This window comes from Chiroxiphia lanceolata, chromosome 12 (assembly GCF_009829145.1).
Source record: "Chiroxiphia lanceolata isolate bChiLan1 chromosome 12, bChiLan1.pri, whole genome shotgun sequence".
In the NCBI taxonomy this organism is placed as follows: domain Eukaryota; kingdom Metazoa; phylum Chordata; class Aves; order Passeriformes; family Pipridae; genus Chiroxiphia; species Chiroxiphia lanceolata.
In genome coordinates this window covers 14529469-14544462 of record NC_045648.1, presented here as the reverse complement: position 1 = coordinate 14544462, position 14994 = coordinate 14529469, and the positions used below count along the sequence as shown (strand labels likewise).

The 14994-nt window shown below is 36.5% G+C and overlaps 1 protein-coding gene across 1 annotated transcript in view; it reads left to right on the top strand.

The window, feature by feature from the left end:
* ADAM10 (ADAM metallopeptidase domain 10) overlaps positions 1-14994 on the top strand; it is a 44165-nt gene that overhangs the window by 25748 nt on the left and 3423 nt on the right. The window contains exons 5-14 of the mRNA XM_032699919.1: positions 3669-3772; positions 5181-5330; positions 6518-6610; positions 7229-7412; positions 9551-9714; positions 11324-11507; positions 12409-12559; positions 12858-13041; positions 14144-14252; positions 14516-14736. Of these exons, the coding sequence (XP_032555810.1) occupies positions 3669-3772; positions 5181-5330; positions 6518-6610; positions 7229-7412; positions 9551-9714; positions 11324-11507; positions 12409-12559; positions 12858-13041; positions 14144-14252; positions 14516-14736 (1544 nt within the window). The remainder of the gene's footprint in view (positions 1-3668; positions 3773-5180; positions 5331-6517; positions 6611-7228; positions 7413-9550; positions 9715-11323; positions 11508-12408; positions 12560-12857; positions 13042-14143; positions 14253-14515; positions 14737-14994) is intronic.

Below are 14994 nucleotides of genomic sequence, written 5' to 3'. Positions count from 1 at the left end.
TATCTGCTGGATGTACAGACCATTGCAAACTGCATTTTATTAATGAGAACTTGGTTTCTTTTTCATCACATTGTGGTTGTCAATTTAATAATGAAGGTCTACTTGACAGTTTTCATGGGAGCAGAGTGTCAGAGACTGCTTTGAATGAAATCTGTAATAAGGATTTTTTTTTTTTGTTTCTACTTACATTAAAATTTTGTTCTGACACTCTTGCTTTTGCTAGTATTGGGCAAATCTGTGGCTGTTGAAGAATTGAGTTTTCATCATTTTTGATGAAAGTTTGATGGCATATCCTTGTCCCAGATGCCTAAATCCAGTAATCATTAAGTAGTTAACATAAAAGCTTAACAGATCGTACAGAAGAAAAAATTCATATGTTCAGGAATGTCTTAGTGGAAGGTAGCACATTTTCCTAAAAGGAAAAAAAAAATGTTATTTTGAGCATCTGGAGTTGTAAAAATCAATAATTACCTGCCATCTAATTAGAATAAGACATCTTTGTCAGAAAGTATGAAATGACAAGATTTTGGGGGTGGGTTTTAGATTTATTGTTATGTTCTACGTTTTACTCTTTTTGACATTCTGTCAGGATGTACAAAAGTTGAAAGTGGACAGTACTGGAAAATAAAAATAAGGTATTTGTTTTGCCTAATGATTTTCTCTAGTTAGAAAATCAAATCTGTTATTAACTCTTTCTGCTGTAGCTCTGTTGGAAAATAGTCTTCTTGTTTTTTCTCAGCTCTGCATTCACTGTAAGCAGTCATTTCATGGTGAAGGCAGGTGTTTTCCCCTTCTCACTTCACGGGGTTGTGGTAGAAAATAGGCTATGAAACTCTTGATCCCAAAGAGCTGGAACATCTCAGAGCATTTAAAAGCTTCACAAGAGCATGGATCAGACTTCTGTCATGTGAGTCAAAACTGTCCAAGTCATCTGACAGCATGTAGTTCTTGCTTAGCTTCAGAAATTTAAAAATGGAGCTGCTGCAGGGGATGATGGAAATAGGAATTCTCAAAAGATGAAGAGGGAATGGTGCCTTCACAGTGTGGGGGTAATGCAGCATTTAGCAAAAGAAAACTTGGTGTGCAACTTTCCCTGTGAGTCAGACATGGTCCAAAGTGAACTATCCCATTTCCTGCCTCCTGTGTTTAGCAAGGTGGTTTCAAATGTGTCCATGTGGGGTTTTCCAGCACATGCAAAACCTTGGCAGTTGCTGTTGCAGACTGTTTCATGTTCAATGTAATGTTTTATAGTTTTTACTGTCATACCTTTGAAGTGTTTCTTAGTAGATTATTGCTTTTGAAGGGAGAAATATTTATTTGAATTGCAGGCAGTCAACAATAAAAAGGTAGTTAAGGGATTTCCTAACCTCTTTGGGAAAAAGACAGAAAACACAGATTATTTTGTGTAATGCATTGAGAGTATTTATTTCTAGTACTGTTCTGACAATTGTCATAATGCTACAGGGTGGGGTTCCTGCAGGAGTTGCTTTAAAGGTAGGATGGTTTTCTGTAGGTGAAATGTGCTGGTGAAAAGGCAGGACTGTCCATTGCTCCTACCTCTGGATAACCTGCTCTTGCTGCAGAGATAAATAGTCAGGGGTGTGAAACTGGGAAGTAGGTAATGAGTATTTTCATTAGAATAAAAACAGTAGATTTTTTTTTTTTAATACTGTTGTGGGTGGAAAAAAGAGTGGTGGAGATGGAGAAGGGAAAGATCATATTTGTAATCCGTTGCTTGTAACTCCAATCTGTTGATATTAAACAGGATCCCCAAAATTACAAAGTGACCTCAAGAGAGCATGGTGCTTTTTGTTTCATATTGGTTGTAGCCAAGTCAGTGTCCCACTACCTTGCTTGAGCAAATTGGTCGAGGTGACTTACAGTAAGAGCATTTTTTTTCTCTTTTTCTCTCTTCACTCTCCTGGCACTGTGCTGTGTCTAACTGTGCCTGGAGGAATGTGATGAGACAGCAGTTCAAAAATGGCATTTGTGTGGTGGGAAAAGTTGAAACTAATATGCAGAAAGTAATTAAATAAAATTACAAGGTAAGTTGTATATTGAAATAGTTTAGCAGCATCATACAATATGATTGCAGGGAGCAGGAATGAGAATTAAAGATAATTAAAGGCAGCTGTCAGATGACACCATATCAGAGTCCATACTCCAAGGGGGCATCTCCACAGAACCAGAGGAAGTCCAGGGTGTAAAATCACATGAAATGCTTATTAGGTGGACAGCAGGTCCTTGGTGACAGGTCTTAAGCTTTATAAATCCATTCTTATGAGTCTTCTGTTTACTCTCTGAATCTGGATCTCCACTCTTTTTTAAAAGCAAACAAAAAACACCAAAGAAAAATAAAAAATGAACCTGCTAACAATTCCTGAAAACAAACCTCAGTAAAGTGTACACATTTCTGACAAAACCTCCACTCTGTTGAGATGATGCTAAAACTGTGGTTTGCCCTACAGAAATGGAATTATTAATTGTTTAAATCTGTGGCTCCCATAATCTATATTCCATTCTCTCTTACTTGGGCACCAGTTTATAATGGGATCCAACATGCAAAGACTCTGAAGGGACAAGACCTCCTCAGTGTTTCTCATCTCCAGAGGAAGCTTCTGCAAGTACAGGTTGCTTACAAATCTCTAATAGATCCCAACCTAACCAAAACCTAACTCTGTGTGTCTGAAGCACATTCACTTGTGCAATAAGATCCTCACTGGCAAGCGTTGAAAGAATTGCCCTTGTTAAAGAGGCATTTGTATGATATTCTCCCTCAGCTAGTTTGGATCTCCACCATGTTTAACTGATGTGTACCCACATAGTATGGCAGCTTTGTTTTTGAAATTTAAACAGTTGGCTGCAGGAAGGGGGAGTTGAAAATATTTCTTTTCAGTCCTTTTTTACTTTGCAGGTGAAATTTTCAAATCTACCCGTAATTTTGTAATGTGTAACTCTGAATTTCAAATCTGCACACATGCATATGTACATGCACACACTGATCTCATCCTTAATTGCACTGTTTACGTTCCAGAATGGAAATCATGCATTTCACCTTGTCAAGAACATTGCTAGCAAACTAATAATTCTGAATTGTAGATTTGAGTTGAAAACCAAGGATCACTAGCATTTTGGTTCTCATGTGTTGGTAGTTAAGTGGCATTATGTAAAAAAATTGTCAACAATTCTGTGGAAGATGAATAAAATAGTAAAACCCTCTAAGAATGTTAACAAGGTTTCTTAGTTTGTTTACTGAGTAAAAGAAAAACCCCTTTCTCTATCCAAGCAGTCTTTAGCATACTTGATCTCTGATAATTTTCCATTGTGATTTCATTTTTTGAAGGCTGCTGTTAGTTCAAGCTCATGGGTACAGATGTGTAAGTGATGGTTCTTGTTCCTATGTTAAGACACTGCTCATCATATTTTCTTGTGTCTGTAAGAAAACAATGTTAAAAAGCAATTGGAATTTTGTTTTGTTTGTAAAAGTAAGAATGTATCTTATTAGAAATGTTTAATGAAAAAAAGCTCCATAAAGCTTGAATCTAAGAATGCTTCCCTCAATCCACATGTACAATAGTGGACACAAACTGAATAAACTGCAGTGATACAGCCATATTTTGGACTTCTGCTTGGAATTTGACAACTCAACCTGGCCTTCCTCTTTTTAGAATATCCACATAAATATGGACCACAAGGAGGTTGTGCAGATCATTCAGTATTTGAAAGAATGCAGAAGTACCAGATGACTGGTATAGAAGAACCAACAACAGAGGTACAATACAGGCTAATGGATTATGTTGATTAGTAGTTAGTGTGATAACTTCCTATTTCTTGTATGTTGTCTCTTTTACTTTTGGTCAGTCATCATCCTTCCACGTTGTGAGATACTTAAATTATTGCTGGAGGTTTCTTATTAACATAATTTTTGTAAATTCTTTTTCTCATTGCTTCTGTAGCAAAGATGTGTCAGCTTATAGCCTTAATGAATCCTACATGATCTCAAATTTTTCAACAGTTAGGATTTTTGGATGGCTGTGGAAATCAAGCTTAAGATGAGGAATATACTTTATTGCAGTTGAGAAGGAAGATTGATCTCCAAGAAATATATTCGTTCTAAAGAGTAGTAACTCTTAGATTTTCAAGTTATGTTAATGTAACACACTTGGGATATCTGAGTGCTTTCAGTGGAAAATTAAGTGATATGAGTGGGAGGGTCTTAGTAACAATATTCTAAGAGTGAAGGGGTTACAGCTGCAGATTACCTGCTGTGAGAGGTGAGTGTCCTGTGGGAGGAACTTGTGTACCTATTAAGAGTCCCGCAGTGGTTTTACCTTCAGGTTTGCACCACATGTCATGAAATATTTTTTTTCCCAACAATTTCCAACAGTAAGTTACTGAAATTCTCTTAGAGTCAGTTATCTTCTGAACTGTTCCAAGTTTTAGCATAATTTTGTGGTGTCAGTTAAATACATACCAACAAAACTATGCGATGTGGATTGTTAAACAGCATCAGCAACTTAAAGTTTATTTAAGCTGTAACTCCAGATATTATCAATATTAATACACAGTTCAACACTGGTAACAATAACATGCTTTCACAAAAATTTACTTGTTAGACTTCATGGAGAGAGTGGGCCATCAAGCAGTTAGTGCTGCAAGGCCCTTGTGTTACCAGGTACCACTCTGACTAGCCAGCATCCCCTTAACTTCATGTTTAGTGTCCCATTTGTTCCGTGCTGAAGTGCTTAAACATTTCTGTTTGCTGAGGTAGCCAACTAAGGTAATTACAATTTGAAATAACTGGTGTTAGGGAAGGTGCATTTTAAATCCCACCAGTGCTGGTTTTTTACTAATCTAACACAGTTTGTATATCTTAGAAAAAGATTAGGAAAAAGAAAAGTTCCAAAGATCACACGAATGAAAAAAAAAATCTGTTTAACGTTGACTGCCTTTTGTAATATAAAATGAAATGCACAGAAGTGTTTAGCTAAGATTTCAGTACAAATACTTGAAAATGTACTTAATTCAAGATTCATGCAACTTTCCAAGTTCAAGAAAAAGAATGGAAGTCCCTTTGTATTAGCAGAGGATGTTTAGCAAAATCCATTGCTGTTTTTAGGTGATCTAGTGCAGCATGTAGATTTACCAAATTCATGTGTTCCTTTCCTGTGTATGTGTAGAAGCCTTTTGAAGAGCCTAAGAACGATGGGCCACAGCTTTTAAGGAAAAAACGTGCCACTCAGGCTGAAAAAAATACATGTCAGCTGTATATTCAGACTGATCATTTGTTCTACAAACATTATGGAACCAGGGAAGCTGTAATCTCACAGGTATTTCCAGTCCCTTTGGTTTAAATTATCTGCTTTTCCTTTGTTTAGTTCTGATGAAGGTCATGTAACTTATTTGTGTGTATTTTTGCTTATTTACTTCAGATGTCTTATTTCATTTGTTAAAGTGATCTTGACGTTATTGAAGTGGCTTTTTTATTTCACTAAAAAGATGCTGTTTCTGTGACAAAAGTCCTGGGCACTTGTGCTTCCTTTGGTTTTTAGTGGCAGCTGTGGTGTTTAGCACCTCTGAGCAGCACTTGCAGCCTGACTATTCTCAATTCATACTCAGGAAAATAATACTTCCTGAAGAGTTCTGTTCTGTTTGACAGCCTACCAGACCTCTGTTTTAACACTTGCACAGCCTTCCCTTTGAAACTTTAGCTCAAACCACTGTAAACTGATGGTGCTGAGATCTGTTCCTGCAGCATCTGATGTAGTGAATGGTTAAAAAAACAGTGGCAGCTAAAAGCAGATGCTTTTCATTTGTCAATACACTATTAACTGGAAAAAGGGTTGGTTTGATTTGATGTTTTTGCTGATAATTTGCTGAAAATGTAACTAGCATGTTAACATACTTCTTGAAGTCTAAAGTTTCACTGCCACTTGCAAATCTGACTTCTACTATTTATTCATTAGACTGTACATACACAAATCAAGTAACATTTTTCAAAGCTCTGAAGTTGCCTTCAAAGTCAGGTTTTTAATGAGGTAGCATTTCTATGTGCTCTTAGAAAAGATAAACGATTAGTTTTTTCACATTTGTGTTCTACCAGAAATGAGAGAATAATGCTGTAACAAGTAAGGTTTTTTTCTCCAAAAAAGAAATGCAGTGCTTTGAATACAATTTCAACTACAGTACTGTCTTGCCATAGCAATGAATGAAGGAGTGTCACAAAGAGGTATCAGAATAGTTGATAGAATTGTGTTTAAAAAGTAAAAAGAGAAATGGCAAAATCCTTTGGTGTTATCTGGCATGGTGGGAATGCAGGTACTGTAGTAGTAACTCCTGGTTATGTAGTGATTTATTTTCATTATTTGCCATCTGCATTTGATTAAAAAGGCCTGTTAGAGTTCCTACAGCACTGGACCTTATTGTAGAAGTCTAGGCCTTGCAGCTGTGGCTGTTCAAGATAAGCTATAGTGTAATGCATGGATCTTTGAACTGTGGATATTTTTGGTTTTGACAGATATCCAGCCACGTGAAAGCCATTGACACCATTTACCAGTCCACAGATTTTTCAGGAATCCGTAACATCAGCTTCATGGTGAAACGAATAAGAGTAAGTTGTACTGGAAATCCTTTCAGCTTCCCTGATAATCCTTAGGGGCTGTATTTTTCAAATGTCCTGTTCACTTGTACTTATTTATTGTTTTATAATAGTTCTTTAACACAAGGGTCTCTGTAGTAAAGGTGCCCTAAACCATTTATTTGGTTTTATTTTAGTGTTTGTTGTCAAAAGCCCACTGCTTCTTTATTAAGCTGTAGTCAGTTTTTTTCCTAGGAATCAATTTGCTTGTGTTTCAGCAGTGTTGTTGTGTGGTGAATGGACTGTATTGCTACTCCCCAAGAACGTTAAAACACATAATGACTATCCAAGTTGAAAGTTCCTTGTAAAAAGTGATGATTTAAGAGGACAAATATAAACTTTTAGGTACTGATGGGGAAAAGAAGAAGAAGGAAGTAAGAGAGTGGGGATTTACTACACAAATGCAATTCTTCATTTATTGAAGAACTTTGTTTTCCAAATATTGGGGTGGTAATTTGTCCAGGCTTACAAATCTTAAGCAACATCTTAAACTATGTAACATACCAAGGTATTGACAGCAGTAATCCTCTTAGCTGGCACGTGCAAGTGAAAATGAATCATGTCTTACAGTTTGTTTCAATTTACTTTCAGATTAACACAACTGTAGATGAGAAGGACTCTTCCAATCCCTTTAGATTTCCGAACATTGGTGTGGAAAAGTTTCTGGAGCTGAACTCGGAGCAGAACCATGATGATTATTGCTTGGCCTATGTGTTTACAGACCGGGACTTTGATGATGGAGTCCTTGGTCTGGCTTGGGTTGGAGCCCCTTCAGGTAATTGTTTACAAACCTTCAGTGCTATGAAATAAGGTAGGTAGGTACTAGAAGAAAGGTAGAAACCATGTCCTTTAAATTGACAGCAAATACACAAAAAATCTCCTGACCAACTTTTCCCATTTTGATTAAGTATGGCTTGTTTATTTTTTTTTTTTCAATCTATCCTGTGTCACTTCAGCTGATATTTCTGTATTTCTGATGAGCAAGATGTGAACAATAAAGGAAAATAATTTTTTTATGTAAAGGTGATATTACTTGGATTGCTTTTTATTTATGATAAGTATTAGTGATCAGTAAAGTGACAGATGAAACAAGTATTTCTGCTCTATATAAGCAGAACTTAGAACTATGCAGTTTGAGTTTTATAGTAGAACTACACTGCAGAACCCTTAGGTTTTCTAGGTAGTACTGAAAGTATTTACTTTTTTTTTTTTAAATCTTTGAGGTCTTGTTCTGGGAGATAACAGAATAAATATTGTGTGACTTTTTGAACTGATTCTCATTAGTTTCAGTCTAGCTGTGTATTTTTGGTCTAAAGTATGTCCCTTGATGTAAAAAGATCAAATAATGGTTTTCCTGTGTGCAGCATCTCAAGATATTTGTCCTCTGTGTATTGGTTTTATAAGGTATATTAGTTTTATAAATGATATATTTGAAAGTTGTTATGCTTTAAATTCGAATAAATACAAATTCATTCATTATAGCTCATCACAGGTTCCAAATTGTAGAAGCTTTCACATAAATCAAAATCAGAAATTGAGAAGGAACAATCTTTCCTTGTTTCTTCCCTTAAGTGATTTATATATAATAACAAATTAGGCTAAAGAGAGCAATTTGTGGGATTTTGCAAGAGACTGGATACTTTCATGAGAAAATTATCAAGAGCTTTAACAGAATTTGAGTAATTGTGGAAGAAACATGAAACCATTCATGAGATGTAGCTATACATTATAACCTCACTTTGTTTACAGCTGTACTTTGCTCTTTGTAGAGTACTGGAGCTATATAGAAAACTGTTGTGGGATGACAGTCTCAGACTTTTATTTTAGAAGACTAAAAAGCTCAAATAATTACTATTAGGGTATTCAGAGAGAAAAGAGATCAGTGGACCCATGATTGAAGTAAGTATGTTAGAGGGACCTGTGTGGACTAACCTTAGTGACTGTGGAAGAACCATAGGAAAAATAATGCACAGGTGGCCTGTGGAAATGAGAAACTGAGTCTGTGTTGACCAGCCTAATGTACAGACTGAGCAGGCACAGGATGAATTGGATTGTGCATTCCATAAACACTGCTTCCATAACTAAATTTAATTGAGAAAAATTAAGTTGCTTTGAGAGATTTTCATCCTTAACACACACACTGACATAGGTCAAGTGGGATGTGTCGCTAAAATGAAACTATTTCAGAAGGGAAACCTTTTTTTAGACACCATTTTTAGACACCATTTACATTAGCAATAAAATAGCTGAATTTTAGAACATTGATAATGCTTCAGTACAAACCCAAGTTGTGGCAAAATTTGGTGAAATTAAGGTAAAAATGTTTAGAGTTTTCCAAATAGTAAGTGCAGTGCACTTGACTGTTGACCTTTTAAACATGAGTCTCATTAAGTGGCACATCAAAAGCATTTTCAGCTTTAGTTTGGAGTGAAAAAATGAGTCACTTTTTCTGACAATGATACATAGATAATCTTAGGAGGCACTTTTTGTAAATACTCTTTCTATGAGAGAGGATCTCCAGCAAATCTACTGTGGATTTTTTTATTCAGTGAAATCCAAATGGGATGTAGATTGTGGTGAGCCTGTATTGGCCCTTGCACCCTGCTAGTCTTGTACTACAGGTATGATGAAATAAGGGCTTGTCCATGCAGTGAAAGCCCAAAATAGCTCTTAATAGCTATTCTAAACCAGCTAACTTCTTGTGTAAGTGTATCCAGTCAGTGTTGAGAGCATTAGTGTGAATAAATCTAATCTACTTTCAGGGTTGTGCTATTATTAATTATACAGCAGAACTGTTAGTCTGTAAACCTCCACTGAGGAGAAAGACTGTTTGTTGCTCTGGATGTCACCAGAAAAGTAACACAGTACTTCTTTCCTTAAATCCCTAACTGGTGTACTTTTGTGTAAATGCAGGGAGCTCTGGAGGAATATGTGAGAAAAGCAAATTGTATTCTGATGGGAAGAAGAAGTCTCTGAACACTGGAATCATCACTGTCCAGAATTATGGCTCTCATGTCCCTCCCAAGGTTTCTCACATTACTTTTGCTCACGAGGTTGGGCATAACTTTGGTTCACCTGTGAGTATTACTGTTGATCTGTTAACTCCCTTTCAACCATTTCAAAGGGCATGAGTTACAAATGGAGTTTTTACTTATTATAAACAAGGAAAGTAGAATCCTGACTCCTGTGTGCATTTGTGCACACACAATGTATACAAACACAAATGGATGGCCAAACTGTGCTCTTTTGTGAATATTTGACAACACTGGTGCAACAGTGGATTTTGAGAAGTGTTTATTTATTTTAGTTCAATTCCTTACAAAGAGACTTTGTTATTATTCCCTATAAACTTCCTTGTTTTTTATGAAGACTAGGGTCATGCACATCTTCTAAATCTATTTCAGTTTATCCTGGAGAGGAGAAGAATCAATGAAAAATTAAGATGATAATCTATTCAACAAATGAAGATAGAACTGACTTACTTCTATGTTCAATTATTTCATACTTACAAGTTTAGCTAAGAAAATTGTAGAGAGAATTAAGATACCAAGGAGAATGTTTTAGAGTAGAATTGCTTCACCATCATTTAGGGATGTGATCTTTTTTTTTGTGACAAGATGAAAGCATGAGGCTTTTAGTTTTGTTGAAAATGAGAATAAAGTCTTCTGGTTTGGGGCTTTTTAAATTTATTTTTAAACTTTTAAGACTTTCTACTCTTGGAAGTAAAATGAAATCCAGATATGACAGGAATTTACTGTTTTTCCAAAACGGTTACTCACATATGAATGCTTTCTTAATATGCCTTGAAAAATCCCTAGTACCACTGCTCTGATTAGGACAAGCCTTCCAAGTAGAATTGAAAATATGGGCACATGAAGCTGAAAAACCAGTCCCACTGAGTGAAACATCTTGGATCAGCCTGAAAGATGGGTCCACTAATTATACTCTTTGAGTTGCATTTGATCCTGGCAAATACAGGAACACATGTTTGGTTCTACCGAGTTACAATAAATTACGTAGTTCATGTTGAAAATTTTAAAACCTAGGTATTTCTTTTGGAGATGTAGGTTGTATTTCTGGGAAGTTGGATGCATCAGAACAGCATTGGAGTTCCTCTAGCACTGAACAACTGAGTGTGTCGTCAGTCTGCTGATGGTTGGACAATCTGCCAGCCTGGGATGCCTTTCATCCCTCACACTGGGGGTTGTAGAGATGCAGTCACAGCCAACAGAGACAGACTCCTGCTCTGTTTTGGAGTTCTCTTTGTACCTCCCTGAAAACAAACAGAAAGAATGGATTGCAGGTTCTCTTAACTCCTCCTGCTTTTATTCAACAGAATACTTATTACCCTCTTGAGATCATAAAGCCACTGGCACCTCTGCTGAGTCACTGTTCGTTCTGGGACATGCTATTGGGGGTGTACATTGCCAAGAATGCAAATAAGCTAAAACTTAAGAAGTTAGATACTTGCTGCTGTTGTCTTGGGAAAAAAATTAACAAAATAAACAGAACACAAAAGCAAACCTTAGTTTTACATATATATACTTCTTGTATTGCAAGAAATCTTAGAGTGTAGGATAGTGCTTTATTTTTATTCTTTTTATTCTCACTGTGTTAGCACCACCAAATCCAAGTTACTTTTGCACCTGTTGTGATAGAGATAGTTGTAAAATGTTTGTTTTGCAGCACGATTCTGGAATGGAGTGCACTCCAGGAGAGTCCAAGAACTTGGGACAGAAAGAGAATGGCAATTATATCATGTATGCAAGAGCTACATCTGGGGACAAACTTAACAACAACAAGTTCTCTATCTGTAGCATTCGAAATATCAGCCAAGTTCTTGAGAAAAAGAGAAATAATTGTTTTGTTGGTATGTATTTAATCACCCTGAAAGCAGAATGGTTGAGCTATTACTATTATGCTTATTTATACATTTATTTTATTAATTTTTATTTTACTTTTTTATCTTAATCATTAATTTTGGTTTCATTTACTGAAAGATTCTGTTAGTAAAGAATTAACTCTGAGATCTCAAGTACTGTTTCAAGTTCTGAGCTGCCCAGTACAGAAAAGGCATATACTGGAGTGAGTCCAGCAAAGGGCCACAGGGATTATTAAGGGGTTGGAGCATCTGACATATGAGGAGAGGCCAAGAGAGCCTGTTAAGTCTGGAGCAGAGAAGACTGAGGGAGGCTCTTCTTAATCTTTATAAATGCCTAGTGAGAGGGAGTAAACAGAACAGGGCCAGAGTGTTCTCAGTCATGCCCAGTGAAAGGACTAGAAGGGAAGGAGCACATATTAAACTTCAGGGAGTCCTATTTAGACATAAAAAAACCCCAAGGTTTTGCAGGATTTTTTCTTTCTGTGATGTGTGAGCTCCCACAAATTTTGAGAGATTGTGCAGTGAGTAGGTTTGGATTTTGGAGTAATAGTAGTTCACCCCAGTGACATCAGCCTTTGCCTTAAGGTGCTCTGACTGTTAAAGGAGTGCAGGAAAGGACGTGGCTCCCTTGGAGACTCAGCAGAAAGCTCGTTCTTAGCACTCCCACTGTTACCAACCAAAACCTTTCACTCAGAGCTTAAAGTTCTGTGAACTGTAGGAATGACTAAGCTGGGTGGCAGCAGTACTGCAAGTTGACTTGAGCCCTGGTCTGAAGTCCATCTTGACCAGGCTTTTTCAGTCGTGATTGGCTGGATGCTTGTTAAGGTTTATAAGTCTGTTTGCATGTTCTTTGTAGTGCTTTGTACATAAATATACTGGCATTTTTCAGAGTCTGGGCAGCCCATCTGTGGTAATGGACTGGTTGAACAAGGAGAACAGTGTGATTGTGGATACAGTGACCAGTGTAAAGATGATTGCTGTTTTGATGCAAACCAAGCAGAAGATAAAAAATGCAAGTTAAAACCAGGCAAAATGTGCAGGTATTGTGCATGTGTGTTACAGTACACTTTAATTTTGGGCATTTATCAGGAACTTTAACTGGTATTTCAGAATCTGAATCCGTTTACCTGCTTTTTTTCTAAAAGTAATGACTTTGTTTCAAATGCCTTATACAACGAGTGAGAAGTCCCCAAGCATAATTATGCCATGAGAAAAATAATTTTCAATTCGCAGTTTGATTTGCACAAATCAGAAATATGTTGAGTGTTTGAGTAGGTTTCAGGGTTCTTTTGCAGTTGTTCATGTTTTTTTCTTGACATGCACATTCTCTGTTTGCAGCCCCAGCCAAGGCCCCTGTTGCACTCCCCAGTGTCGTTTCAAAGACAGGACGGAAAAGTGTCGGAACGATTCTGACTGTGCAAAAGAAGGAATGTGTAATGGTTTCAGTGCTCTCTGTCCAGCATCTGACCCCAAAAAAAACTTCACAGAGTGCAACAGGAACACCCAAGTTTGCATAAATGGGGTATGGTTTTTACTGCTCATGTTGTTTGTTTTGAATAGGTATGATTTCAGTGCTTGCTGGAGAACAGTGCGAGCTCAGTCTGTTTTTCAGTATAAATGTTTGATTTATTTATTTCAGGCAAAATAACTTTGAAAGTACACCAATTATTAGGACATAGGTAACTAGTAGCAATGTAGCTGTACTATTTGAAAAGTTCCATTTAAAGTTTTTTGTAAAAATCAGGATTATGGAAGTGTTTTATTTTCTAGTTCCACCCTTTCATTTTTCTTTGGTCTTGGTCAAGTAATTTTGGTGCCTCAGAAAATTAGATATGCTGTCAATACAGCTTGAATTTGTTTTATTGAAAATACACAGTTGCTCCAGACATGTACATGTAGCACTGGTGTGCAAACATATAGAATTATTCTGAACTGCCATTAGTTTCCTGGGTTAGAGAGACCATGGCAGTTACTATGAAATATTGATGGGAATTCTCTTATTGAGTTAATTTGTGTTTATTTGGAAGCAGAAACAAGCAAAAATCATCCTCTAAAAGAGCTGTAACTTGTGTTGCTGTAAGTCTGTTTTCCACAGTCCAGGTTTTTAATCAAATGCTGCTTGTAATATTTTTTCAGCTAATGTATAGTCATTAAGGATAGAGGAATTGTCTTTATATAGTTACTGATTTTGAAACAAGATTATAAATACACTGAGGTTTTTATTTGAGTTTGGAGGATCCTCCCACAGGGAAATTAAATACACAGTCTTTTCTGCCATTAATTTTTATTATTTTCTGGGAGCAAATATTTGTGAAGACGTGTTTGGTTTATTTTTCCAACCATGGTTTCGAGTGGTCATGTTTCAGTGTGAATTGTGAGTGTTTTTCAGGGTACTCTATGGCCATAAAAAAAGATACTGTGTTAAAAAATAAAATAGGGTAAATCACCTTTTAATAAGTTATTAAATATGCCAAAACATTGAAACTCAAGCAATTGGTTTTATTGATAAGCATCCTTAGACCTACAGTAAGGCTTTCAGATATTAAAAATTAATACCTTTTCTAATGTCAGTGTGCTTAAAAGTGATATTGATTTTGGTGTTCTTGTGCTTTTGTCTCCCACAGCAATGTGCTGGCTCTATCTGTGAGAAGCATGGCTTGGAGGAATGTACATGTGCTAGTTCAGATGGCAAGGATGACAGAGAACTGTGTCATGTCTGCTGCATGAGGAAAAGTAAGATTTGTCTGAACTGTAAACTCAAATAATGCACTGGGTGTCTGAGGAAGCTTCTCGGGGACTGAGTTTTTGTTAACTTGAGAGCACACTGATCTCGTTCATGCTTGATTTTAGATAGAGATTGCATTGTCTTTGGTAGGAAATACACAATATATTTTGCATTTTTACAGGTAAATAGAAAAGCATTTTGAACAAATGGTGGTTCACGCACCGATGTCTTAACACAATAATGGTTTGATTAAGTTGTATTCACTTTTCAGTGGACCCAGCTACGTGTGCAAGCACAGGCTCCAGCCAGTGGGAGAATTACTTTCATCTTGAAACTATTACTTTGCAACCTGGATCTCCCTGTAATGATTTCAAAGGCTACTGTGATGTGTTTATGAGGTGTCGGCTGGTAGATGCTGATGGCCCTCTAGCAAGATTAAAGAAAGCAATTTTTAATCCAGAACTATATGAAAATATTGCAGAGTGGATTGTGGTAAGTATATTTTTTTCTTTTTTATATTACAAGTCTAATGCAAAATGTTCTTGTTACTCAAGAATCACAGCTGATAAGTGTTGCTGTATATATACAGTGCTTCAGCATTCTTCAAAGTATAATTAGTCCTTGTTTGACTAGTTTTGCTGTAAGCACCCTCAGTGCAGCAAATAATTTTGACAGATTGAAGGAAATGGAAACAAACAAATAATCAAGTAAATATTTTGTTTTAATACCTCTATTCATTCCAGTGTCTGT